At 41.9% G+C, this 26714-nt stretch overlaps 3 protein-coding genes across 3 annotated transcripts; all 3 read left to right on the forward strand.

Moving 5' to 3' along the window:
* The first annotated feature begins 7118 nt into the window (after positions 1-7118).
* LOC137221791 (protocadherin beta-7-like) lies at positions 7119-12164 on the forward strand. Its single transcript, XM_067732012.1, is given in 5 exon segments — positions 7119-8139; positions 8142-8201; positions 8204-9574; positions 9577-9638; positions 9640-12164. Coding segments are annotated over 5 exon segments (2373 nt in total). The 5' UTR covers positions 7119-7304; the 3' UTR covers positions 9685-12164.
* A 180-nt stretch (positions 12165-12344) lies between these two features.
* On the forward strand, positions 12345-17601 carry LOC137221790 (protocadherin beta-8-like). Its single transcript, XM_067732011.1, has one exon. It carries the CDS (start codon positions 12569-12571, stop codon positions 14966-14968), a length of 2400 nt encoding a protein of 799 aa, XP_067588112.1. The 5' UTR covers positions 12345-12568; the 3' UTR covers positions 14969-17601.
* Positions 17602-17746: 145 nt separating this feature from the next.
* On the forward strand, positions 17747-21979 carry LOC137221789 (protocadherin beta-16). The gene has a single exon (XM_067732010.1). The coding sequence runs from the start codon at positions 19245-19247 to the stop codon at positions 21642-21644; it is 2400 nt and encodes a 799-aa protein (XP_067588111.1). The 5' UTR covers positions 17747-19244; the 3' UTR covers positions 21645-21979.
* The last annotated feature ends 4735 nt before the right edge of the window (positions 21980-26714 follow it).

Genomic DNA, 26714 nt, shown 5'->3' on the forward strand with positions numbered 1-26714 from the left:
CTACTGAAGCCTGCACGCCTAGAGCCTGTGCTCTGCAACAAGAGAAGCCACCAGGATGAGAAGCCCACACACCGCAACAAAGAGTAGTCCCCACTCACTGCAACTAGAGAAAGCCCGCGCACAGCAACGAAGACCCAACACAGCCAAAAATAAATAAATAAATAAATTTTTAAAATAAATAAATAAATAAATAAAACACACCACCAATATGGAGAAATACAATCATATGCTCCTCTAAAAACCAATCCAATCAGGCAATTTATTTGATACTATCTCCTCCTAGTGGGTAGTGGGGGCTACAGCTGTGATCTGAGTGGGTATGGCATAGACTACTAATTTCACCCAAATATATGTTCTCTCATTATTTATTATTAACAGACTTCTCATTTTTAGCTGCCCATGTGGATATGTGGGCTATAGATTATACTTTCCAACTTCTGTTGTGGCTGGGTATGGTCTTATAACTAAGTTATGGCCGGTGAGACATGAGCACAAGTGCCATGGAATACTTCTTAGAAGCAGCCTTTTAAAAAGGAAGGCACAGCTTTCCCTTTCTCCTATTTGCTGGTCTGAATGGCAATGTAATAGCTGGATATTAGGCAGCTGTCTTGGACTGTGAGGTAAAGGTCATGTCCTGAAGATGGTAAAGCAACAAAATGGAATGGGACTGGGTCCCAGATATCATGCAGTGCATTTCAGCCACTAGCCTTATTTTATGACAGAAAAATAAAATTCTATTTTGTATAAGCAGTTGTTGTTAGGGTTTTTCTATTATTTCAGGCTAAAATTATATAGAACATAATTCTAGCTGATATAATAAGCTTTTTAAATAAGTGATATTTAAGGTAAGAACCAAAGAATGAATAGAGAAAATTGTGAGACTTACATGCATTTCTTAGAAATCAAGATTTATTGAGAACAAATAGGCTAAGCAAACAACTCAGGATTCAAGAAAAACCATTTTAAAAATAAAGACAATAAAAGAAATGGAATTTTTAAATATAAAAGCATAAATTACTTAAATAGAATAAAAATCACATAGATTTGACCAATTAAACACAAGTCTATTTCTCTGAAAAATTCAAGGGTGTTTTGAGATAAATTGGTGGATTGGACATGCGCCTTTAATTTGGCTCTCTCAAAATGCACTAACACAAAAGTGAAGAGATATTTTCAAAAATATAAATCTATAAGGATGGAGAGAATAAGGTATAAGACAGCAGATAAAAATCTTAGTAGCTGGAAAGCAGATGGATAACTTAGTAGAACTGATAAACCAACTACCCATCCTGAAGTAGGAAAAGCTGAGAACCAATCATGGTTAGACTGCAGGATTTTCAGAAGTATTGGATATCAGAACTATCAGCCCTAGACACTCTGGAAATCATGACAGGGTGCCAAATAAGGAGAATTGTGTTAAAATTGCCTGAGAATCAGTTAAATCTCTAATGGTCAAATCACTTTCCCTGACTCCAGTCATGGAGTAACCTACTTTCCCATCCCTAGCGTAAGTCTGGAGTTTTGTTTTCTGATGACTGAAGCAAAGAGAGTCATCATATTAGAGGGTCCACAGTCAAAACTGAGGGCAAGAGTAATATGCGTAGTGGAAATAGGTGACCATCTAAACAGTGAATGTTCATTGTTAAAATGCTATTTTAGTCACTGGGACCAATTACAAATATTTCAGTTTTCCTCCCCTCAGACACATGGTAGAATTTCAATTCTATTTCCTCTTTAAAATACATGTGGCTCATGCCGCGGAGTGGCTGGGCCCGTGAGCCATGGCCACTGGGCCTGCGCGTGTGGAGCCTGTGCTCCACAAAGGAAGAGGCCACAACAGTGAGAGGCCCGCGTACCGCAAAAAAAAAAAAAAAAAAAATACATGTGGCTATGTAATTTCATTTCACCATTAAAATGGGAGAAGTGAAATACATTATTTCTGGGCTGGAGCTTTTGGAGACAGTGCATGGTTTAACACATTTACTTTGCCCACTATAGTGATCATGAAAGCCTTTGTGGAGATGGGAGTCTCCAGAAGCCTGGATCCCTCACTGACAGCTATGAGGAAGGTCCTATGCTGAACTGTATGGGACATGTAGTGCAAGAAAGAAATCAACCTTCATAGTGTTAAATCACTTAGATTTGGAGTAACTGTTTAGTACTGAAGCATAACCTAACCTATCCTGAATAATGCAGGCCTACACTCCACTTCTGCTATTCAATCCTTTACCTTTTCAATCCATACCTTTTTCTCCTGGGTAGGAGATTTTTAAAGAGTTGGGGAATCTGACCAGTCGAAGTGAAAAGACCTAATCACACTGACACTGAGGTTTCTCCAACAACAAGAGCTCCCAGTTCACCTTAGAGTAATAATCAGAATGGACAAGCCCTGATAACACGCTCAAAACTATTACTGAGCTCTTTAGTCTCCCAAAAAAATCAAGAACAGACACCTGAATGAGACTCCTAAAGAAAGTTTCTAAGAAGAAATATAGAAATAAAAACAAAGCAGTATGGTGTAAGGAATAGATCTTAATTTTATCTTTTTCCAAATAGTTATATAATTGATAAAAAACTTTATTAAAACCCTTTTCTCAATGGAAAAAAATGAAATAAAAACAAAGCAAAGCAAAAAAAATAGGGTAAACTGGAGAAAATAGAAAATTTCTAAGAGCAGGAGGAAATTAGTTTCCTAGATGAAACTGCTTACCAATTGTCCTGTACAATGGATGAAAATAAACTCAAAGACACATCAGTGTTTAATTTTCAAATGTTTGGGACAATGACAATATACTACAAGAAGAACTAAAAATACAGGTCTCAAAAAGAAGATATAAAATAAAATTCACTTTAGACTTCTTAACAAACACGTTGGTTTAGAGCTCATGGACAAAATATTTTAAAATTCTGAAGAAAAATTATTTCCAACCTAAAACTCTATAATCAGTCAAACTTACAATCAAGTTTGAGAGTAAAATAAAGATAATTTAATACACTCAAGGTCACAACAAAATTTACCTCTCATACACTGTTCTCTAGAAACTACTAGAAGATATCTATCAAAATGTGAGCGTAATCTAGGAGAGAGGAAGTAAGAAGAAAGCGAAAAGAGATGATCCAAAGCAGAACAAGTGAGGGACTTCCCTGGTGGTCCAGTGGTTAAGACTCCATGCTCCCAGTGCAGGGAGCCCAGGTTCGATCCCTGGTCAGGGAACTAGATCCCACATGCCACAACTAAGAGCCCGCATGCTGCAACTAAAGATCCCACATGCCGCAATGAAGATCCTACGTGCCACAACTAAGACACGGTGCTGCCAAATAAATAAATATTAAAACAAAACAAAACAAACAAACAAAAACCAAAGCAGAACAAGTAAAATGAATCTCCACATGATGTTGAAGGATGATCCCAGGATGACACTTGTCTCCAGTATAGTGAACAACTAGTCCAGTTTGGAGCTGTATGACTCAAGAGACAGGCATTTCAAAGGATATCATCAGCAAGTCCCCTGACATATCTTCAATCAGATGAAACTCTTGGAGGATGTGATCTCTTAAAGCTATAGAATAAACCGAAAAAGAGGAAGAATAAAATCCTTCAAATAGGAAACCCAATCAGAATAAAAGGCAAAGGGAATTCCAAGAATGACAGCAAAGGAAAGTTCCAGGATGAGACCTATGCAGCAGATGTAGGGAGCAACCACTCAATTTTAAGGAGAATTGATATCTCAGGAGACATGGGAATGACCATGTGGAAAATTGTATTGAGAGGAATTGGAAGTGTGAGAAGAATAGGTGACACATATCTCAAGAAAACCAAGCAAATGAAAAGGCAAGGCAATCATTAACTTCAAGAAAAAAAAAAGTGGGACTTCCCTGTTGATGCAGTAGTTAAGAATCTGCCTGCCAATGCAGGGGACATGGGATAAAACTGGACAGCCAAATGCAAAATAATGAAACTAGACCACTATCTTACACCATACATAAATATCAACTCAAAATGGATTAAAGACTTGAATGTAAGACCCGAAACCATAAAACTCCCAGGAGAAAACATAGGCAGTATGCTCTTTGATATTGGTCTTAATTTCTTCCCGGATATGTCTCTTCAGACAAGGGAAACAAAAATGAAAATAAACAAATGGGACTACATCAAACTAAAAAGCTTCTGCACAGCAAAGGAAACCATCAACAAAACAAAAGGACAACCTAAAGAATGGGAGAAGATATTTGCAAATCATATATCCAATAAGGGGTTAATATCCAAAATATATAAAGACTCATATAACTCAACAAAAACAAAACAACCTGATTTAAAAATGAACAGAGGATCTGAACAGAGATTTTTCCAAAGAAGACAAAGAGATGGCCAACAGCCGCATCAAAAGATATTCAACCATCCCTAATTTTAAGGAAATGCAAATCAAAACCATAGTGAGATATCATCTCACACCCAATAGAATGGCTATTATCAAAAAGGCAAGAAATAACAAATGTTGGAGAGGATATGGAGAAAAGGGAATCCTCATGTACTGTTGGTGGGAATGTAATTTGTGCAGCCACTATGGAAAACAGTATGGAGATTCCTCAAAAAACTAAGAATAGAACTACCATATGATGCAGCTATTCCACTTCTGGATATTTACCTAAAGAAAATGAAAACACTAATTTAAAAAGATATATTCACCCCATGTTCATTGCAGCATTATTCAAAATAGCAAAGATATGGAAACAACCTAAGTGCCTATTGACAGATAAATGGATAAGGAAGATGTGACACACACGCATACAATGGAATACTACTCAGCACAAAAAAGATGAAATCTTGCCATCTGCTACAACATGGATGGACCCTGAAGATATTATCCTAAATGAAATAAGTCAGAAGGAGAAAGACAAATACTGTATGATTTCACCCATATGTGAAATATAAAAAACCAAAAAAACAAAATAAACTAACAAACCAAACCAAACAAAAACAAACATATAGATACAGAGAACAGAGTAGTGGGACTTCCCTGGCAGTCCAATGGTTCAGACTCTGCCCTTCCAATGCAGGGGGTGTGGGTTTGATCCCTGGTCGGGGAACTAAGATCCCACATGCCACGTGGCGTGGCAAAAAAAAATTTTTTTTTAATTACAAAAAAATATAGAGAACAGAGTAGTGGCCACCAGAGAAGAGGTGTAGGGGTAGGATGAAATGTGTAAAGGGGGTCAACTGTGTAGTTGAAAACTAAACTTTTGGTGGTGAACACATCATAGTGTATACAGAAGTCAAAATGTAATGTACACGTGGAACTTAAATAAGGTTATAAACCAATGTTACCTCAAAAAAAAAAAAGTCTCCTTATTGGTAAGGGAACTAGGAAAATGAGGAGGGAAAGTGCAGAAAACTACTGTATTTTCTTATAAACCTTTTAGTACTATTTGATTTTGAATCAAGGTCAAAGATTATTTGAAAAAAGTGTATTTTAAAAGATCAGTATAATAGAGATCTTGCAAGTCTCCTCAAGGATAAAAAGGAGGGGACTTCCCTGGTGGTCCAGCGGTTAAGACTTCACGATCCTGATGCAGGGGGCCCAGGTTCGATCCCTGGTCAGGGAACTAGATCCCGCATGCCACAGCTAAAGATACCGTGTGCCACAACTAAGACCCGGTGCAGCCAAATAATAAAAAAAATTTTTAAATGTCCTATACTGCCAAAAACAAAAAAAAGAATAAAAAGGAGATAAAGTACTAAATATTACTAATAAGAATAGAGTTATAACTAGAGATAAATAATGCAATGAAAACATAATACCAAAATGTTTGTAAATCGAAAACATAATACCAAAATGTTTGCAAATCCAGATAAAATAAATGGTTTTTAAAAATAAACTACAAATTACTTTAAAAAGAAATAAAACCCGAACAGATTAATAACCAAAAGTAAAATGGAAAAGATAATCATAGATTTACCATCCAAACCCAACCCATTTAAAAGGCAAGTTGCAATAAAGCATGTAGAAACAGATGATAATTATAAAAACTATTCTGTTACATAAAAATAGAAAGCTTCCTAATCCATACTACAAGGCCAGGATAGTTTAATACCAAAACCATAGAAGCTAAACACACACATTCATGTATACACACAGAGCAGCAAGGGCCAGAAAAATCCTAAAACTATGCTGGCTCATCAAATCCATCTGTACATTAAAACAATAATATGTAATGGTTAAATGTCATTTATATCAAGAACTCAAGAATTAAAAAGCTAAAGAATAAATTTCAACAGATGTCAAAAATTACTCTAAAATATTAAAGAATAAAGAAAAATAAGAAAACTTTTTTGATACAAAAAATAGAGCATTTACCCCAAACTGAGGTCAGCCATCATAGTTAAAGATGAAATACTAGGAGCGCTTCCACAAAGACAAGAATGACACCTACTTGCTACTATTAATTTTAAGAGTATTCATTGCATACTCTTGGAAATGCCAGTCATGTGAACACTAACATATACATAGTACTTAAATCAGGTGAAGGGTGGAGGATGGGGGGTAGAAAATGTTCCAAAAAATATTGCGGGTGAAGAGTGAAGACCTTGAAACTGGAAGGATTATTTAATTCACAAGAAACTGAAAAAAGGCCAGTTACTCTGAAGGGTGTACAGCATTATTGGTAAGCAGTTTACAAATAAACAAAAGGCTCTCAACCAATATATGTTGACTTTTTGATGGAGACTTCATTTTCTTATATATTCTTTACTATCAATCTTAAAAACAGGAAAAGGTTTTCTTAGGATTAACTGCTGGTGGGAAGCCAGAGTTTAATTTTGTGCACCTAAATTAAGGAAAAAGACTGATTTATTTTTCTGCGAATGTAGACTCACAGAGACGGATACGATGTAAGCATTTACAAACTAGGATTACTGTGGCCAGTTGAGGGAAAATATGAAATGAAATAGCAAAGACACTAAGGGGAAAAAAAAAATCCTACTCCAGCTCTTTTAATCCGCCATCTTTTTGTTCTATTCCTGAAATTGGGAGTAACATCCACAAAACGCAAGGTGGCGCTGCAGGCTAAAAAGAGAACAAAATATTCGCATAAAGAATGTTGCAGATTCCAGTGTTAAGAGGAAAGCTGACCAGACTAGAAAAGTCGAGGAAAGGAAGCCGTGGTAATAGGTGTTGGGAGAAAGTGGGGATCCCTCCCCACAAGCATTGCTATGATCCAGCTCATTTCTAAGGATTCAGCTGATGCCATTTCTGAATTGCTCGAGGCCGAGAAAAAGTGTTTTTTGAAGACTGGTTAAACAAAGAATGGAGGCCAGAGTGGAGCGTGCTGTGCAGCAAAGGCAAGTACTGTTTCTTTGTGTATTTCTGCAAGTGTCTTGGGCTGGTGGGGAACCACTACTGTATTTTGTGGAAGAGGAAGCTGAAAAAGGCACCTTTCTGGCCAACCTAGCAAATGACCCGGGGTTGGGGGAATCCTTAGCCCGGGGACCTAGAATCATTTCAGACCAGAATACAGGATTTTTACTACTCGATCCGTTTACTGGTGATTTATTTCTAAATGAGAAATTAGACTGACAGGACCTGTGTGGCCCCACAGAGCCTTGTGTGCTGCCTTTCCAGTTGTTACTGGAAAAACCTATTCAGATTTTCCGTGCTGAATTATGGGTCAGAGACATCAATGATCATTCTTCAGTATTTCTAGATAGAGAGATTCCCTTGAAAATATTAGAAGTTACCACTCCAGGGGCAGCATTTCTCCTAGAAAGTGCACAGGATTCAAATGTTGGAACAAACAACCTGAGAAACTACACCATCAGCCCCAATGCCTATTTCCACATTAATGTCCATGATAGTGGGGAGGGGATTATCTATCCTGAATTGGTGCTGGATAGACTACTGGATCAAGAAGAGGTGCCTGAGCTCAGTTTACTCCTCACCGCCTAGGATGGTGGCTCTCCACCCAGCTCTGGAACTGCCCTGGTATGCATCCTGGTTTTGGACATCAATGACAACGCCCATGAATTTGTACAGTCTCTCTACAAGGTGCAGGTGCCTGAGGATAGCCTTGTTGTCTCTCTGGTTGTCACCATGTCAGCTAGAGATTTAGATACCGGAAGTAACGGGGAAATAGTTTATGCATTTTTTATGCTACTGAAAGAATTCTCAAAACGTTTCAAATCAATCCAACATCTGGCAATCTTCATTTAAAGCTGAATTGAACTATGAGGCAATGCAAATTTATACATTAACTATTCAGGCCAAAGATGGCAGAGGACTTTCTGGAAAACGTACGATGGTGGTTCAGGTAACAGATATAAATGACAATCCACCAGAACTACTCATGTCATCACTTACTACAGCAATTAAAGAAAATTCACCTGAGACAGTCATAGCTGTTTTTAGGATTCGAGACAGAGATTCAGGAAACAATGCAAAGATGGTGTGCTCCATCCAAGACAATCTCCCCTTCGTCCTGAAGCCACCTGTAGAGAATTACTACACCCTGGTAACCGATAGCTCTCTGGACAGAGAGAAAAGAGCCGAGTACATCACCATCACCGTCACTGACATGGGAACCCCCAGGCTGAAAACCGAGCACAACATAACCATGCTGGTGTCCAACGTCAACGACAACGCCCCCGCCTTCACCCAGACCTCCTACGCCCTGTCCGTCCTCGAAAACAACAGCCCCGCCCTGCACATCGGCAGCGTCCGCGCCACAGACAGAGACGCGGGCGCCAACGCCCAGGTCACCTACTCGCTGCTGCCGCCCCTCGACGCGCACGTGCCCCTGGCCTCCCTGGTGTCCATCAACCCGGACAACGGCCACCTGTTCGCCCTGAGGTCCCGGGACTACGAGGCCCTGCGGGCGTTCGAGTTCCGCGTGGGCGCCGCCGACCACGGCTCGCCAGCGCTCAGCAGCCAGGCGCTGGTGCGCGTGCTCGTGGCGGACGACAACGACAACGCGCCCTTCGTGCTTTACCCGCTGCAGAACGCCTCGGCGCCCTGCACCGAGCTGGTGCCCAGGGCGGCCGAGGCGGGCTACCTGGTGACCAAGGTGGTGGCGGTGGACGGCGACTCGGGCCAGAACGCCTGGCTGTCGTACCAGCTGCTCAAGGCCACGGAGCCCGGGCTGTTCGGCGTGTGGGCGCACAACGGCGAGGTGCGCACGGCCCGGCTGCTGAGCGACCGCGACGCGGCCAAGCACAGGCTGGTGGTGCTGGTCAAGGACAACGGCGAGCCGCCGCTCTCGGCCAGCGTCACGCTGCACGTGCTGCTGGTGGACGGCTTCTCGCAGCCCTACCTGCCGGCCCCGGAAGCGTAAGCGGTGGACGCGGCCCCGGCCGCCCCTCTCACCGTCTACCTGGTGGTCGCCTTGGTGTCGGTGTCGTTGCTCTTCGTCTTCTCGGTGCTGGTGTTCGTCGCGGTGCGGCTGTGCAGGAGGGGCGGGGCGGCCTCGGTGGGTCGCTGCTCGGTGCCCGAGGGCCACTTTCCGGGCCACCTGGTGGACGTCAGCGGCACGGTGACCCTGTCCCAGAGCTACCAGTATAAGGTGTGTCTGCGGGGAGGTACTGGGCCAGCGAGTTCAAGTTCCTGAAGCCGATTATCACCAATCTCACATCCCAGAGCATAGGCAGGAAAAGTGGAAGAATATCCCTCATATCAGAATGATTTCGGTTTCTGATAAAGAATGAAAAATAAATGCCGGTATTATATCTGTAAATATATTCCTATTAAGAAATTTATCTCGATTTACCTGTAGAGGAGTGCTTTCACATTATTGCAAGTATTCTTAGGGTCATAGAATAAATTTCTTGACAGAAAAGGATTCAGCTTCAGCCCTAAGAACACTCCAAAAAGCATGGATTGTTTACTGTCACCTTTTGTCTCAATTATGCTTTGTGTGCAGTCTATTACATGACACATCTTATTTGAGATGTTTTTAAATTGGAATTCACTGTCTTCAAATATTATTGCTAGTTTTATTTTGTAAGTTGATTAGAGTGCTCTACAAGTATACCTACCCTAACTTTTAAAAAAAGCACTTACTATGCATCATACACTATTTTACCACTTTTAATTTTAGAAGTAATTCTATGATGAGAGGTATTTTAGAAATGAGCAAATAGATGTTCATAGACGTTCAGTGAGTTCACTAAGGTCACCAACTAATTAATGGCAGAGCTAAGCATCTCTCCTAAATCTTCTGATTCTGGGGCCTTGCTGTGATGCTATACTGTTTTCTCTTGTTAGATATCACCTGGCAAGTTTCTCCCTAATTAAAGAGAAATCTTTTTTTCATACTCATATTCCTGTTCAGTGTTTCGTGTATTTGCAAAGAATCAGATATGTATTTGTGGTTTTATTTTCTTATAAACTAATAATCCAGTTTTTCTGTATCAATTATTCAACTATTATTTTTAAAGCTCTGATCTATCCACATCTCAAGTACAACAAAATGAAAGATCAATCTGTGCTTTCTCCTTGTTATCTGAATATGCGACCTTCATTTCATAGAAAAGATTAATGACCATGAATAGAAATATTACATAATTTTGATCGCTTCATTTGTTTATTTTCCTCACATTGCAGTAATTTTCCTACAGTAGTCCCTACCTTTTTAACACGTTTTTCTCCTTTAATTTGAAAGTTTATTTTTTAAAGTTTCTATTCAATATACTTCAGTGCTGAATCGGAAAAGTATAAGAAAAAGAATACTTTTAAATATGCAATATTAAAGAGAAACAAATTATCACTGAATTACTTAAAGATTCTGGAGAGTTAAGGAGAAGCTTTGTTTGTTATAATAATCTGTAACTGCTTTTTCTTTAACAGTTATCCAGATCATTTTTGCAGAGCTGTATTCTGAATATATCATAAGCTAGTGCTGATAACTCTTAAAATAGTAATATTACTGTGCATTACTAATGGGATATAGTCTAATGACAAAAAAAAAAAGAACCACACAGCATTAAAATCTTAAGTTGTTTCCATAGCGTTGGGATAAAATTATTTAGTTTTTCAAGCAAATTAATGGCATGGAAAAGGGGAGGAGGGAATCTTGCACAATGAGAGAAATTAAGACATACCAACCAAATGCAATGGATAGTGGATCTTGTTTAATCTTGATTCAAACAATCATAACGACTTTGAAATAATTGGAAAAATCTGAATATAGATGGGATATTAAACAATATTAACTTAATTTCTTAGGTGTGGTAAGGGCATTGTAGTGGGTTTTTTAAGACTTTAAAAGTTAGAGATTTATAATGAAGTTTTATGGGTAAAAATTTAGTTTGGGATGTGACAATGTTGGGGAGACAGGGTAAACAATTGTAGCAAAATATTGATAATTGTTCTAGCTAGTTTTGAGTACCTGGGGGTTCATCGTACTATTCTCCTTCATTATGGGGTTTGAAAATTTTCAAAATAAAAGGTTCTTAAAAATTGACACTGTAAAAAGAGACGAGGACACCCTTCTGAGATACAGAATCATCACTACCATCACAGATTATACATGTATTAGAAAGATTCTCCAGCCTTTCCGGTTTCGTCGTTTGATATGATAACTTCATTCTGAAATAATGCTGCTCATGAATTATTCTACCACGTGAATCTTGGGGGTTTTTTTAGTCATGACAATGGATTAATGCAAACTGAGCTACCTGATGGCATCACATTACATGCCTGGTGTGTGTGTGTGTGTGTGTGTGTGTGTGTGTGGTTAATCTTTCTGCCTCAGTTTCCCCATCTGTAAGGTGAGGAACTCACAGCAGCCCTATGTAGTAAGTACCATTAATATCTCCACCTTAGATGAGAAAACTGAGGCAGAGGTTAAATAACGTGTCCAAGGTTCACAGCTACTAATTATTCCCATAGTTCATGGCAATAAAAGTATATAATTCTGAAAGTTTTCTATGTTATTATATATATATTTAAATTTCTGCATATAGTCTTTCTTCTCAGGCAAACTGTTACATAAATATTTTCTTTTTGCTACAAACGCAATTAGCATTATTGAAAGTAGTCTCTACTAATATCTTTTCTCCTGTATGGCCCTCAGACAATTGCCTCAACCTTAAGGTTCAGAGATAGTAAAAACAGTATTGTAGCCTTACATAGCTCGGTGATACGTACTGGCAAGAGTTGGGAACATTGGGGAGTTCCCTGGTGGTCCCGGCTTCAGTCTCTGGTCGGGGAACTGAGATCCCGCAAGCCACGCGGCTCAGCCAAAATTTAAAAAAGCAAAACAAAAAGAGCTGGGAACATTGCATCCATTTTCAACCCAGAAAATGTAAGATTCTCTGAGGACGCGTGGTGGCGCTGCACGATAAGGTACAAACCGGAACCGCAGCTGCGTCTCCATTAACAGGCAAAACTCAACAGCAGAGCCTGGAAGCCCATGAGAAGCTTGGATGCCACAGAAGGAGGACTGGGTCCTCTGTAAAGGACTACTCACTGGAATATTTCTGAAGTACCTTGTGGAATAACTACAGTCTCAGAAACGTACTGAGGCCTTTACAGCTCAGCGGAACCACCCTCGCCAGAGGCTATACCGAGCAAGAACAATGGAGGTTGTCAGGAAGCTCATTTGCAGACAAAGGCAAGTCTTTTTCTTCTTTTTCTTCTTGGGCTTAGCTCAGGCGGGCTCTGAATTTAGGCGTTATTCTGTGGTGGAGGAAACTGAAGGGAGCTCTTTTGTAACCAATTTAGCAAAAGACCTGGGTCTGGGGCAGGGGGAACTTTCCAGGCGGGGAGCTAGGGTCATTTCCAAAGGAAACAAACTGTATCTGCAGCTCGATCAGGAGACTGGGGATTTACTGCTAAATGAGAAACTGGACCGCGAAGAACTGTGTGGTCAGACAGAGCCCTGTATGCTGCGTTTCCAGGTGTTGCTAGAGAATCCCTTAGAGTTTTTTCAAGCTGAGCTACAGGTAATAGACATAAATGACCATGCTCCGGTGTTCATGGACAGAGATATGTTGCTAAAAATATCAGAGAGCAGTCCTCCTGGGACTAAGTTTCCTCTGAAGAACGCTCAGGACATGGATGTAGGCCGAAACAATATTGAAAACTATACCATCAGTCCCAACTCCTATTTCCGGGTCCTCACCCGCAAACGCAGCGATGGCAGGAAATATCCGGAACTTGTGCTGGACGAAGTGCTGGATCGGGAGGAGGAACCTGAGCTCAGGTTAACCCTCACTGCTCAGGATGGCGGGTCTCCACCCCGGTTTGGCACCGCTCAGGTCTCCATCGAAGTCGTGGACATCAACGATAATGCCCCTGAATTTGAGCCGCCTTTCTATAGGGTACAGATCCCCGAGGACAGTCCCATAGGCTACCTGATTGTCAAAGTCTCTGCTACGGATATAGACATAGGAGTCAATAGAGAGATTTCCTATTCACTTTTCCAGGCTTCAGAAGAGATTAGCAAAACCTTTGAGATCAACGCCATGACAGGAGAAATTCGACTGAAAAAACAACTTGATTTCGAAACAACTCAGTCTTATGAGGTCAATATCGAGGCCAGAGATACTGGAAGTCTTTCTGGGAAATGCACCGTTCTGACTCAAGTCATGGATGTGAACGACAATGCTCCAGAAGTCACCATGTCTGCACTTACTAGGCAGATCCCCGAGAACTCTCCTGAGACTATGGTTGCAGTTTTCAGTGTTTCAGATCTTGATTCTGAAGAGAATGGGAAAATAAGTTGCTACATTCAGGACGATCTACCTTTTTTCCTTAAATCTTCCATGGAAAACTTTTATACCCTAGTAACAGAGAGACCGCTAGACAGAGAGACCAGAGCAGAATACAACGTCACCATCACCGTCACGGACTTGGGGACACCCAGGCTGAAAACCCAGCACAACATAACCGTGCTGGTGTCCGACGTCAACGACAATGCCCCCGCCTTCACCCAGACCTCCTACACCCTGTCCGTCCGCGAGAACAACAGCCCCGCCCTGCACATCGGCAGCGTCCGCGCCACAGACAGAGACGCGGGCGCCAACGCCCAGGTCACCTACTCGCTGCTGCCGCCCCTCGACGCGCACGTGCCCCTGGCCTCCCTGGTGTCCATCAACCCGGACAACGGCCACCTGTTCGCCCTGAGGTCCCTGGACTACGAGGCCCTGCGGGCGTTCGAGTTCCGCGTGGGCGCCGCCGACCGCGGCTCGCCCGCGCTCAGCAGCCAGGCGCTGGTGCGCGTGCTCGTGGTGGACGACAACGACAACGCGCCCTTCGTGCTGTACCCGCTGCAGAACGCCTCGGCGCCCTGCACCGAGCTGGTGCCCAGGGCGGCCGAGGCGGGCTACCTGGTGACTAAGGTGGTGGCGGTGGACGGCGACTCGGGCCAGAACGCCTGGCTGTCGTACCAGTTGCTCAAGGCCACGGAGCCCGGGCTGTTCGGCGTGTGGGCGCACAACGGCGAGGTGCGCACGGCCCGGCTGCTGAGCGAGCGCGACGCGGCCAAGCACAGGCTGGTGGTGCAGGTCAAGGACAACGGCGAGCCGCCGCTCTCGGCCAGCGTCACGCTGCACGTGCTGCTGGTGGACGGCTTCTCGCAGCCCTACCTGCCGGCCCCTGAAGCGGAAGCGGCGGACGCGGCCCCAGCCGCCCCGCTCACCGTCTACCTGGTGGTGGCCTTGGCGTCGGTGTCGTCGCTCTTCGTCTTCTCGGTTCTGGTGTTCGTCGCGGTGCGGCTGTGCAGGAGGGGCGGGGCGGCCTCGGTGGGTCGCTGCTCGGTGCCCGAGGGCCACTTTCCGGGCCACCTGGTGGACGTCAGCGGCACGGGGACCCTGTCCCAGAGCTACCAGTACGAGGTGTGTCTGAAGGGGGGCTCTGGGACCAGCGAGTTCAACTTTCTGAAACCAATTGTGACCAATTTTCAGGGCCATTCCCCTGGCCCAGATATAGAAGAAACCCCCAACTTTAGGAAAGATTTTGGTTTCAGTATTCAGTGACAGCAATTGTGTTTCACGTTCCATATATTTTAAATTGATGATACTTCAAGGTGATGGTTTTTCTGGCAACCTATCATGAACTTTTAAACTACATTAAACTTGCTTGCAAATTTTGTTTTAAAGAAAGCTATCTTTTCTTCATTACTGTAAGAAGATTAATGGTCCTAAATCTTGCCTCTCAAAACACTGTTGAAGTCAGTAAATGTACAGGTTCTTTCTGGCATAGCTTAGAAATGTGTTATGAAAAAAAACAGTGGGAAATTAATTCTATATAATCAGTTATATTTCCTTGAGTTTTTCTTATTAGTTTTTAAACCATTAAGTACATAAGAGCAGTACTGCACTAACACACTGAAGCATGCCCAATCAGGAAGGAGAGAGAACTGGTACAGTGAGAATTTGGCTCTTACTTTATTCTGCTCTCATAGCACTTTATTCTTATTTTCTCCTATTAATTGTATATTCATTAATATACCAGTGTTAGTTTTAATATAGTTATTGTAATTGCTTTCCATTTAGTTTCCCTGGTGTAAAAGGGGAGAAGAAGCTACACTGTGTTTATCCAGTGTGATGAAAGGGCATAGAAGGAAATTGGCTTTTCCCACTTGAGAAACATTGGTCATATTGTGACAGAAAATGCAGTAGCTATCCAATCTCCATTCATGTTTTCTTCTTTGGTAACACACTCCAAATTTCATTTAGAGCATTAGTGTGCTTAGTCAAAAGAATGTTTTCCCAGGCTCCTTGGCAGCTAAAACGGGACATTTGACTACATGTATATGCAAATGTCGTTAGAGACTTCCAAGAAGGCCATTAAAAGGGAGGTGACTCATCTAGGAAGGGGTCCCTTTTTGTCCTTCTCTACCTGCTTCTTGCTGCTTGGAATGTGGGAGTCTTGGTTGGAACACAGTCATATTGAGCCATAAAGCAACACTAAGGATGGAAATAATGGACCAAGACAGTCAGTATAGAATAAACTTTAAAGAGATGAGGACCCCTGATAATCACAGTTACCATGTCATCCCTGGATTGCTCACTTCTGAGCTTTTTCTACATAAGAAATAAAGGAACTTTTATCTCATTTAAGCCACCATCATTTTAGTTTTGTGCTACCTCCAGTGGAATCCAATCCTAATGCTTTCACAGTAAGACTTTTTGTTAAAATGTTATATAATACGGTAAAATGGACAGATCTTAAGTGTGTAGTTTGATCTAATTGATCTTTGTCAAGTTTTCCTTGATTTCTAATTTACTTAAGAGTACAGAGTGCTTTACATTCATTATCTTTTTTTTTAATTAATTAATTTATTTTTGGCAGTGTTGGGTCTTCGTTTCTGTGCAAGGGCTTTCTCCAGTTGCGGCGAGCGGGGGCCGCTCTTCATCACGGTGCGCGGGCCTCTCACTGTCATGGCCTCTCCCGTTGTGGAGCACAGGCTCCAGACGCGCAGGCTCAGTAGTTGTGGCTCATGGGCTTAGTAGCTCCGCGGCATGTGGGATCTTCCCAGACCAGGGCTCGAACCCATGTCCCCTGCATTGGCAGGCAGATTTTTAACCACTGCGCCACCAGGGAAGCCCCATTATCTTTTTAATCCTCTGCCAAACCCTAAGGAAGTTGGCATGTTATTTCCTCTTTTACTTGTTCACAATTCTGAAGTAATAAAAGGAAAAATTTGGAATATATTCTAAGTCTACTTGAATGGAATATTCCAGTTCTTAACCAGTACGCTATCACAGCAGGCATTAACTGGTGGCATTGTCTTCCTAACCAAGGAAGTGAAATCCTTCTATTGCATGAATTGAACTCCTATATAGAAATGTAACTTTTAGTCTGTAGCTTGATTTTGTTTCTATACCAGAGATCACACTGCTCTGGACCAATAAACCCAAAGTTCTTACAGAAGCACTGACCTAAGTAAGCTGGGTCAGGTACCACAATTGACCTTCATCATGATCTTATCAGCCTGATTACCTTCCTGTACCTTCTCAACATATCACATTCATAATTGCAGAAATGAAGGCCCTAAACAGGGAGTAGAATTACCCTATGGTTTTATTTCTTGAGTTTTTTTGTACTATTCCTTCAGTCTTTTTCTGTCAGTCCTAATATATATTTTCTCTTTTTTTTGAAAGTTTATTATATACATTCTGTAAGTCCCTTATTCAAATTAAATATACTGTATTCATTTTAGCGCACTATTTCTTTGAAAGCAGTTGCTATTCTAGTATTAGCTCTAAATGAAATAACTAATTTCAGAAAAGTATAGGCAATGATGTGGAGGAATTTTTATCACTAAATAATTTAGAGATTCTGGAAATTAAATAGAAATAAAGATAGGCTCCAGTTATTTTCTATTAAAACTAACCATATGTCTTTGACAACGCCTCTTAAAAATTATGCCGAAAAAAGATTTAGAGGGTCATAAATGACTTTATTCTGAAAGGATGGTTCACAAGAGCCGAATCAGACATTCTTCAGCATTTGCTGTGATAATCCAATTTTGTAGAGTGATGAATTTTTGTTGACTCAGATGCTGGGTGCATGCAATTTCATGCTTATGTATTCATTTTCTATTTCTACTATTAAAAATTATCACAAACTTGGTTGCTTAAAACAATAAAAATGCACTACTGTATAGTTCTGTAGATGTGATGTCTGATATGGGTATGACTGGGTTACATTCAAGATGTCACCAGGGGTGCATTCTCTTCTGGTGGCTCTAGAGGAGAATCTATTTCTTTCTCTTCTCCAGCTTCTAGATGCTGCCTACAGTACTTGACTCATGGCCCCTTTCATCCATCTTCAAAGGCAGCAACATTGTTTCTCTTAGTCCACTTCTTCTGTAATCACAGAGGGGTGTAATCACCCCTCTGACCATAGCCAGGAAAGGTTCTGTCCCTCCCAGATAATCCAGGATAACCTACCCCCGACAAGGTCCTTAATTTACTTATATCTGTGAATTCTCTTTTGCCATGTAAGATAACATATTTACAGATTTGGGGAATTAGGGCATGAACATCTTTCGGTGGGTGGCCATTATTCTGCCTACCGCAGGTAGCTTGGAAGAAAATTATCTGGTCTAGCAGGACGACCTGTGGCCAAAGGAAGGCATACAAAGACCTTTATAACAGAAGTTTAGACCCCATTGATTGAATGCTTTAACCCCAGACAAGGTATTTATCAAAAATTGTTCTACAGATTGTTAACAAAAACACTGGATTTATAAAAACATTATGACTCTTTACTGGAATTCAATTTAAATTTTAAAAATGGAAAATCTGAACTAAAGAGTATTTTGGGGTTTTTTTAGATGATGAAAATGTTCTAAAATTGCCTGTGGTGATGGATGCACTACTCTGTGAATATACTAAAAGTCACTGAATTGTAGACTTTAAACGAGTGAATTGTATGGTATGTGAATTACATCTCATTAAACCTGTCTTTTAAAAGGAATAAAACAGAAATTATTCTTGTCATGATAAAAAAAATCCCAAAACATGGCAGGCCTAATAACCCTTAGACTGCCTTTTTGGGAAATAACTTTCCAATAATTTGAAAGTTTCAAAAACACATGTCCTCAGGCTTAGGTGTTGGAAAGAAGAGGAAGTAATCTACTCTTTAATAAGGCGTTGATAAAATACTCTCTTTAGAACCATCACTGATTGCAATTTTGCAGTGTCCACTCATCTGTAATTCTATAACATGTACCATGAAAATAATGTACTTGTGAAACTGTTCCCATATTATTTCAGAAATATTTTGCTTCTAAATTTATATTCTTCTCAGCTTAAATGTTAATTAAATTATTTTATTTAATTATTCACCCTGAACAGCTTTAAACAGTCAACATAATGAAAGTTTGCTCTTAGTACTCTTCCTGTGTAACAACACAGCTCTCTCTGAACTCATAAAAACCACAAGAAAATAGAACTAAGTGTTTCATATTACAGAACACGGTTGACACAGCCTATGTGTTACATTTAGGAGAATTTTGCATCCAACGTTAAACCAGAAAAGATAAGACATAGTAAGAACGCATGGTGGCGCTGCAGGTTAAGGTGGTGAGAAACAGAATTGCAGACGTAGCTCCAGGATCCAGCCAGTTTCACACTGCCTGGAAGCTGAAGAACAGCTTTCTCAGTCAGAGCACAATGTGCGTGAAACCTCTTTAAAACTGTATTTAGAGACATAGTTTTGACCTGCTATACTGCAGGACCGGACTACCAGGATCCTGGGCATATATGAAGCTCCTGCGAACTCAGTTTTCAGGAAAGAGCAATGGAGATTGGATGGATGCACAATCCGAGACAAAGGCAAGTCCTAGTTTTCTTTGTTTTGCTGAGCATGTATGGGGCGAGCGCAGAGTTGGGGCCCTATTCAGTAGTGGAAGAAACAGAAAGAGGCTCCGTTGTGGCAAATGTAGGAAAAGACCTGGGGCTGGGGTTGACAGAGATGTCCACCCGCGGTGCCCGGATCATTTCCCAGTGGAACAAAGAGCATTTGCAGCTCAAGGTTCAGACTGGGGATTTGCTCATAAATGACAAACTAGATCGAGAGAAGCTATGCGGTCCGAGTGAGCCTTGCATACTACATTTCCAAGTATTAATGGAAAAACCGTTAGAGATATTTCAGGCAGAACTGAGAGTGAAAGACATAAATGACCATTCCCCCGTGTTCACTGAAAGAGAAATGTTTCTAAAAATACCGGAAAACAGTCCTATAGGAATTTCATTCCCTCTGAGTAATGCTCTGGACTTGGATGTAGGCAGCAACAATGTTCAGAACTATAAAATCAGCCCCAACTCCCATTTCCGGGTTCTAACCCAAAATCGCAGCGATGGCAGAAAATACCCTGAGCTGGTGTTGGACAAAGAGCTGGATCGGGAGGAGGAGCCTGAAATCTCATTAACCCTGACAGCGCTGGATGGCGGCTCTCCGCCTCGGTATGGAACAGCCCAGGTGCGCATTGAAGTGGTGGACACTAACGATAACGCCCCTGAGTTTGAGCAGTCCCTCTACAAGGTGCATATTCCCGAAGACAGCCCCGTAGGCTCCCTGGTTGTCACTGTCTCTGCCAGCGATGTAGACAGTGGAGTCTATGGGAAAATATCATACGCATTCTTTCAGCCTTCAGAAGATATTAGTAAAACTTTGGAGGTAAATCCTATGACAGGTGAAATTCGACTGAGAAAAAAAGTTGATTTTGAAACAGTTCTGTCTTATGAAGTAGACATCAAGGCCACTGATGGGGGAGGTCTTTCAGGAAAATGCACTCTTCTCCTGCAAGTAGTGGATGTGAATGACAATCCTCCAGAAGTGACAGTGTCTGCACTCACCACTCCCATCCCAGAGAACTCCCCTGACATTGTAGTTGCTGTTTTCAGTGTTTCAGATCCTGACTCTGGGGACAATGGGAAAACTATTTCCTCCATCCAGGATGACCTTCCTTTTCTTCTAAAACCGTCAGTCAAGAACTTTTACACCTTAGTAACCCAGAAAACACTAGATAGAGAAGAAAGAGCCGAGTACAATATCACCATCACCGTCACAGATATGGGAACCCCCAGGCTGAAAACCGAGCACAACATAACCGTGCTGGTGTCCGACGTCAACGACAACGCCCCCGCCTTCAACCAGACCTCCTACACCCTGTCCGTCCGCGAGAACAACAGTCCCGCCCTGCACATCGGCAGCGTCCGCGCCACAGACAGAGACGCGGGCGCCAACGCCCAGGTCACCTATTCGCTGCTGCCGCCCCTCGACGCGCACGTGCCCCTGGCCTCCCTGGTGTCCATCAACCCGGACAACGGCCACCTGTTCGCCCTGAGGTCCCTGGACTACGAGGCCCTGCGGGCGTTCGAGTTCCGCGTGGGCGCCGCCGACCGCGGCTCGCCCGCGCTCAGCAGCCAGGCGCTGGTGCGCGTGCTCGTAGTGGACGACAACGACAACGCGCCCTTCGTGCTTTACCCGCTGCAGAACGCCTCGGCGCCCTGCACCGAGCTGGTGCCCAGGGCGGCCGAGGCGGGCTACCTGGTGACCAAGGTGGTGGCGGTGGACGGCGACTCGGGCCAGAACGCCTGGCTGTCGTACCAGCTGCTCAAGGCCACGGAGCCCGGGCTGTTCGGCGTGTGGGCGCACAACGGCGAGGTGCGCACGGCCCGGCTGCTGAGCGAGCGCGACGCGGCCAAGCACAGGCTGCTGGTGCAGGTCAAGGACAACGGCGAGCCGCCGCTCTCGGCCAGCGTCACGCTGCACGTGCTGCTGGTGGACGGCTTCTCGCAGCCCTACCTGCCGGCCCCGGAAGCGGAAGCGGCGAACATGGCCCCAGCCGCCCCGCTCACCGTCTACCTGGTGGTCGCCTTGGCGTCGGTGTCGTCGCTCTTCGTCTTCTCGGTGCTGGTGTTCGTCGCGGTGCGGCTGTGCAGGAGGGGCGGGGCGGCCTCGGTGGGTCGCTGCTCGGTGCCCGAGGGCCCCTTTCCGGGCCACCTGGTGGACGTCAGCGGCACGGGGACCCTGTCCCAGAGCTACCAGTACGAGGTGTGTCTGACGGGAGGCTCTGAGAGTAATGACTTCAAATTCTTGAAGCCGATTCTCCCCAACCTCCCGCCCCAATGCCCTGGGAAGGAAACAGAAGAAAATCGTACCTTCTACAACAGCTTTGGGTTCAATATTCAGTGACCATAATTAACTTTTATATCTCATAGGTATGTTGTTTTGTGGCACTTCCATACCAACATTATTTCCCCCAAAATGTGTGTGTTTGAAGTTTTACTGATGTTAGTTTTATATTTTCGCATGTTCTACCCACCTTTACTTTTAAGTGAATGTTTATCTTTACCTGTGGTTGTAGTTAGATAGCAATTTATTCTCTAACCAAGGAGGTCTTAATTTGTAATTAATTTGCCTCCTTAAATAATAAGACCAAATCAGTTTTTGCTCATGGCCCTCTCTCCAGTTGAACTTTCATTCACAATTATGCTTATGATAAAATAAAGCAGACCACTTTCAAAGTATTTCAAGGGTTCAAGTATTTCTTCATTTTCTTTCTTTCTTGCGGTTTTTCTTGTGGTTGAATAATGGTTGCTATTCAGAAATGTCATTCTTTCTTTAAATTCACCACTCTTTTAGTTAACATTTTAAAATGTTTATTACTGCTGAAAATATACCTGAAAAATCATGTCCTATGATACAATCATAAACACCTTGTTAGAATGGGGCAGAAGGCAATTTTCTTAGTGTCTCTTCTTTACTCATCCTGGAGGGTTATTCTGAAGACACATTAATATTGTGGTCACCCACAGAATACTGGAATATGAAGTTATAATTTTCCAGATGTCTCATTAATGTTACAAAGGTATGATGCAACCTAGTTGAATACAGGCTCCCAAGTAATCATTTGTTTATTGTAGAGTGGACTTGTTTGCTAATGTGTATAATTTTTTGCCTCCTGTGTTATCCCAGAATTTAATATATATACACTGGGCACTAATTTTCAAACTTTAAAAAATCACAGGCAACTGAAAAATTATATTGAATATATTATGTAACATACATGTTTTATATGAAAGAAATGTTTTGTGAACAGTGCTTAGCTTTTTTGTGATACAATCTGAAATTGCCTGTATTATCACATTCTGTTTAATTTTCAAATGTGGTCATGATCCACTAAATTGATTTCATGACCTACTAATGGGTAGCAATCCAAAGTTTCAAAACCACTTTTCTCAGATATTTGTAGAGTGCTGAAAAGTATGAAAAGATAGTCCTTTAACATTCTAATTTTCGAACTTTTTTCAAGTCATTGTAGGAGGAAGTTTTGTTTCATGCTGTACAAGCACCAACCAACCACTCTTGCCTTTAGTAACCTGACTATATTACAGAAGAGAAAGCCTTCATTGTTGGGGGAGGATCTTTCCAATGAATTTCATCAAAAAGTCTAAAGTCTGTGTGTTGTGGAAGGAAAATGTAGATGAGCAAAATGAGTAAGGGTATAGAAGGAAAGGAAGTGTGTGTGAGAGAGAGAGAGTAGGCATGAGAAAGAGGAGGTGCATGAGGGTGAGTAAAATGATTGCTTTTATGCCTGAGGTGGGACCACAGACTGGAGTCAATGCCACGCACTGCCTCTTGAAGATATTCTAATCTTAACATTATAGAGGGGCTGGGTATTAGTTAATGATGCCTGGAAGTCAAACCTCTTGCTCTAACATATCCAAAATAATCTAATGTTTACAGCCCTTGAATGCTAAAATTTCACCACCAGTTCTTTTGAACTGTGTGGACTGATTAATTACTCTTTGAATTCAAGAAAAATGGAGGGAACAAAAGTCCCTCCATGCAGGCTAACTAAATTCTAATTTTCTATTTTCAGAAGTGGAACTTGGAGTAAGTTCTTCTTCCCTAAATGAAAGCTTCCTTACATAGAGAACAAAAACTCATATTAATTAATCAAAATTAAGTATTAAGGTTACCTCCTGTGTTTACTGTTCTTAGTGGGGAAAAGATGGAGGACTACTAGCTTAAAGAGATATACAGTTATAGCTGTCAACAACCAAGGTGGGAGTGTTCTAGCAGCTTGTTTCCCCAGTAAGCTTGGTCTCTCTCATCTATAATGGGGGAAGGGGAAAGAGCAGTTTAAACAGCTCAGGCAGAAAATCTAACAGAGAAAAGGACGAGGTACTTGTCCTCTTGCTTAGAGTTTTTCCAGCTATCTGAACAGGAGGACTTGCCTATTTCTGGAAAGAACTATGTGTTTCCTGACTCTAATGGAGAGAGGCCAGGCCTTCAGGAGCTCAGATGCCCAGATATAAGTAAACCAACCAGTTATCTTACAATGTATTGCTAAAAATAGATTTTGCTCTTATGCTTCAGATACCTTATTTATAGTTAAATATAAACCAGTGCATAGGAATCCAACTGTATCAGCCAATTTTATATTAAAGGACTATAAGTTGTCCAATGGGAAGAGGTCACTTACAAAACGGAGATGCAAGAGACTGCTCAGCCTCCCAGAAATGATTTTCTTGAAAACCCTTACCAATAAGAACAAAATAACACTTTAGGTTGGAATTTGCCAAGAGTATGGGAAAGAAAGGACATAAGGACATTTTCACTTACAAACACATTGTTTTCCTCATTTCCTTTCTACTTCAAGTCCCTATCCTACCACTGCATTCCTGCATCCACTGATTAATCTAACATGGCCTCTCAGTCCTCTCTTCCAGTTGTCATTAGTGCCTTGGCTACATGCTGTACTTTTTCACTACCCAGAACTGTTCTTTCTATGAAATATGGTTTCAGATCTCTCCCTCTGAGAACACAACCTTCTATGCCTTTAGCCCTCTCATCTTGCTACTCCTATCACATCTTGTCTTTGACCTTGTCATGACCTCCATTCCATGATGCTACTACCACCTATCAACCCCCTCCTGTTGTAATTTCCTTCCCATCCAGCTGACTCCCTGTTTAGCACTCCCAATCACTTCATGCTCATATTCTCAATTCTCTTGTTCAACTTGCCTTCACTCTAGGATTTCCTTCACCACCTGATGAAACTCCACGTGAGATGAATATAGTTATCTCTTTTCTCTTACACCCGGGATGCTGCACTCTATAAGACAAACTTAGAAAATTACCAATACTATTGCCACTAAGTTTATCACACCCAAACTTAATTGGGCTTTCAAGATCAAGATATCTTTTTGTATTTTCCTAATCAGCTTTCTCTTTTATTCTCCATAACAACTACTTCAAACCTACTTATCTTACCTTAAACTACTCACCCTACTACTTACACACCCCTTTTAGCAGACGAACTTGCTTAATACCTTAAAGAGAAAACAGAATCCATCAGATGGGAATTATCTCAATTTCCTGTCCCCAAACCTATACTCTTGATAGCATATGTACTTGGAAAATTTCCTCTGCTGAGGTCCCTTCCACCTAAGTCCAATCCCTTCATATATAGGATCCCTGGATCCTATTTTGACCACTTTCTAGGGGCTTCACATTGATTACATCCTTTCTTGTGTATCTTAATTTTCTGCCTCTTTACTCAATACTGCAAATTAGCATTTAAAAACATTTCTCTAGGCTTAAAAAACCCTCCTGAGTCTAAATTCTCCTCCAGATACCAATCTACTTCTTTCTTTTGCAGCTAAATTTCTCAAAAGGATTGACATTTTTATTTCGTTATCCCTCTCACTTTTCATCCCAGTGAAATCTAATTTTTATCACAACCACTCTACTGAAAACTGCTATTGTAAAGCTCATCAAAGATTTGTGTATAAGTTAGGTAAGGTTACACTACTGAAATAGAGCAGCACAACTACACAGTGGCTTGTAAAAGTATGTATCTCTTTCTTGTACCAGCCACAATGTAAATGATTGGGTAGATAGGGCCGCTTTGCTCCTCATGGTCCTTCTGGAACCAAAATTTGTTCCAAGTAATTCCTCTTACATTCCCTGTTTCAGTGTATAATCTATATGACTTGTAGCTGGGTCACTGCCACATCTGGGTTCTAGCTGGCTAGGAGGGAAGAGACACATACAGATGTCTTCCATTCCAGACCCAGAGGTAACAAATAAAAATTCTGTTCACAATCTGTGAGAACTTAATTAGCCACACCTAACTACAAGGAAGGCTGAGTCACCATGTGCCTGGGTACAGTTCTATTACTATATAGAAAAGGAGAACAGATTTTGGCAGACATCTATCAGACTCCTCCACAATGACCATCTTCTTAAATCCAATGGACCATTTTAATACTTATTTTTCTTGAGTTTTCTGAAGGATTTGCTACTGTTGATCTTCCTCATCTCCTTGAAATGCTATTTGCTTTTAGTTTGATGATTCTGAACTCTGCATCTTCCTTGTCTTTTTTTAAAAAATGCTTCCTGGGCTTCCCTGGTGGCGCAGTGGTTGAGAGTCCGCCTGCCGATGCAGGGGACACGGGTTCGTGCCCCGGTCCAGGAAGATCCCACATGCCGCGGAGCGCCTGGGCCCGTGGGCCATGGCCGCTGAGCCTGCGCGTCCGGAGCCTGTGCTCCTCAACGGGAGAGGCCACAACAGTGAGAGGCCCACGTACTGCAAAAAAAAAAAAAAAAAAAAAATGCTTCCTTACCTCTCCTTTAAATGAAGATGTTTCTGAGAGTTCTGTGCTAAGCCTCTTCTATTCTTATTTGACACACTTTTGCTTGGTTCTCGTAGAGATCTCATGGTTTCAAACACCATACACAGGCATACCTCATTTTATTGCACTTTATTGCATTTTGCAGATATTGTGTGTTTTTACAAACTGAAAGTTTTTACAAATTCAAAGCCCTGCAATGAGCATATCTATCGACACCATTTTTCCAAAGCATTTGCTCACTTTACGTCTCTGTGTCACATTTTGGTAATTCTCACAATATTTCAAACTTTTCATTTTATTATATTTGTTATAATAAAACAAATATAATGGTGATCTGTGATCAGTGATCTTTGATGTTACTATTGTAATTGTTTGGGGGGGCACCATGAACTATACCCATATAAGACAGTGAACTTAATAGATAAATGTGTGTTCTGACTGCTCTACCAACTAGATGTTCCCCATCTTTTTCCCTCTCCTTGGGCCTCCCTATTCCCTGAGACACAACAATATTGAAAATAGGCCAGTTAAGGGACTTCCCTGGTGGCGCAGTGGTTAAGAATCCACCTGCCAATGCAGGGGACACGGGTTTGATCCCTGGTCTGGGAGGATCCCACAT

The sequence above is a fragment of the Pseudorca crassidens genome, chromosome 3 (genome assembly GCF_039906515.1).
Source record: "Pseudorca crassidens isolate mPseCra1 chromosome 3, mPseCra1.hap1, whole genome shotgun sequence".
Taxonomy (NCBI): Eukaryota; Metazoa; Chordata; class Mammalia; order Artiodactyla; family Delphinidae; genus Pseudorca; species Pseudorca crassidens.

What these genes read in the sequence shown, in the direction of transcription:
- LOC137221789 (XM_067732010.1), top strand. Translation starts at nt 19,245, where the DNA reads ATGGAGATTGGATGGATGCACAATCCGAGACAAAGGCAAGTCCTAGTT.
- LOC137221790 (XM_067732011.1), top strand. Translation starts at nt 12,569, where the DNA reads ATGGAGGTTGTCAGGAAGCTCATTTGCAGACAAAGGCAAGTCTTTTTC.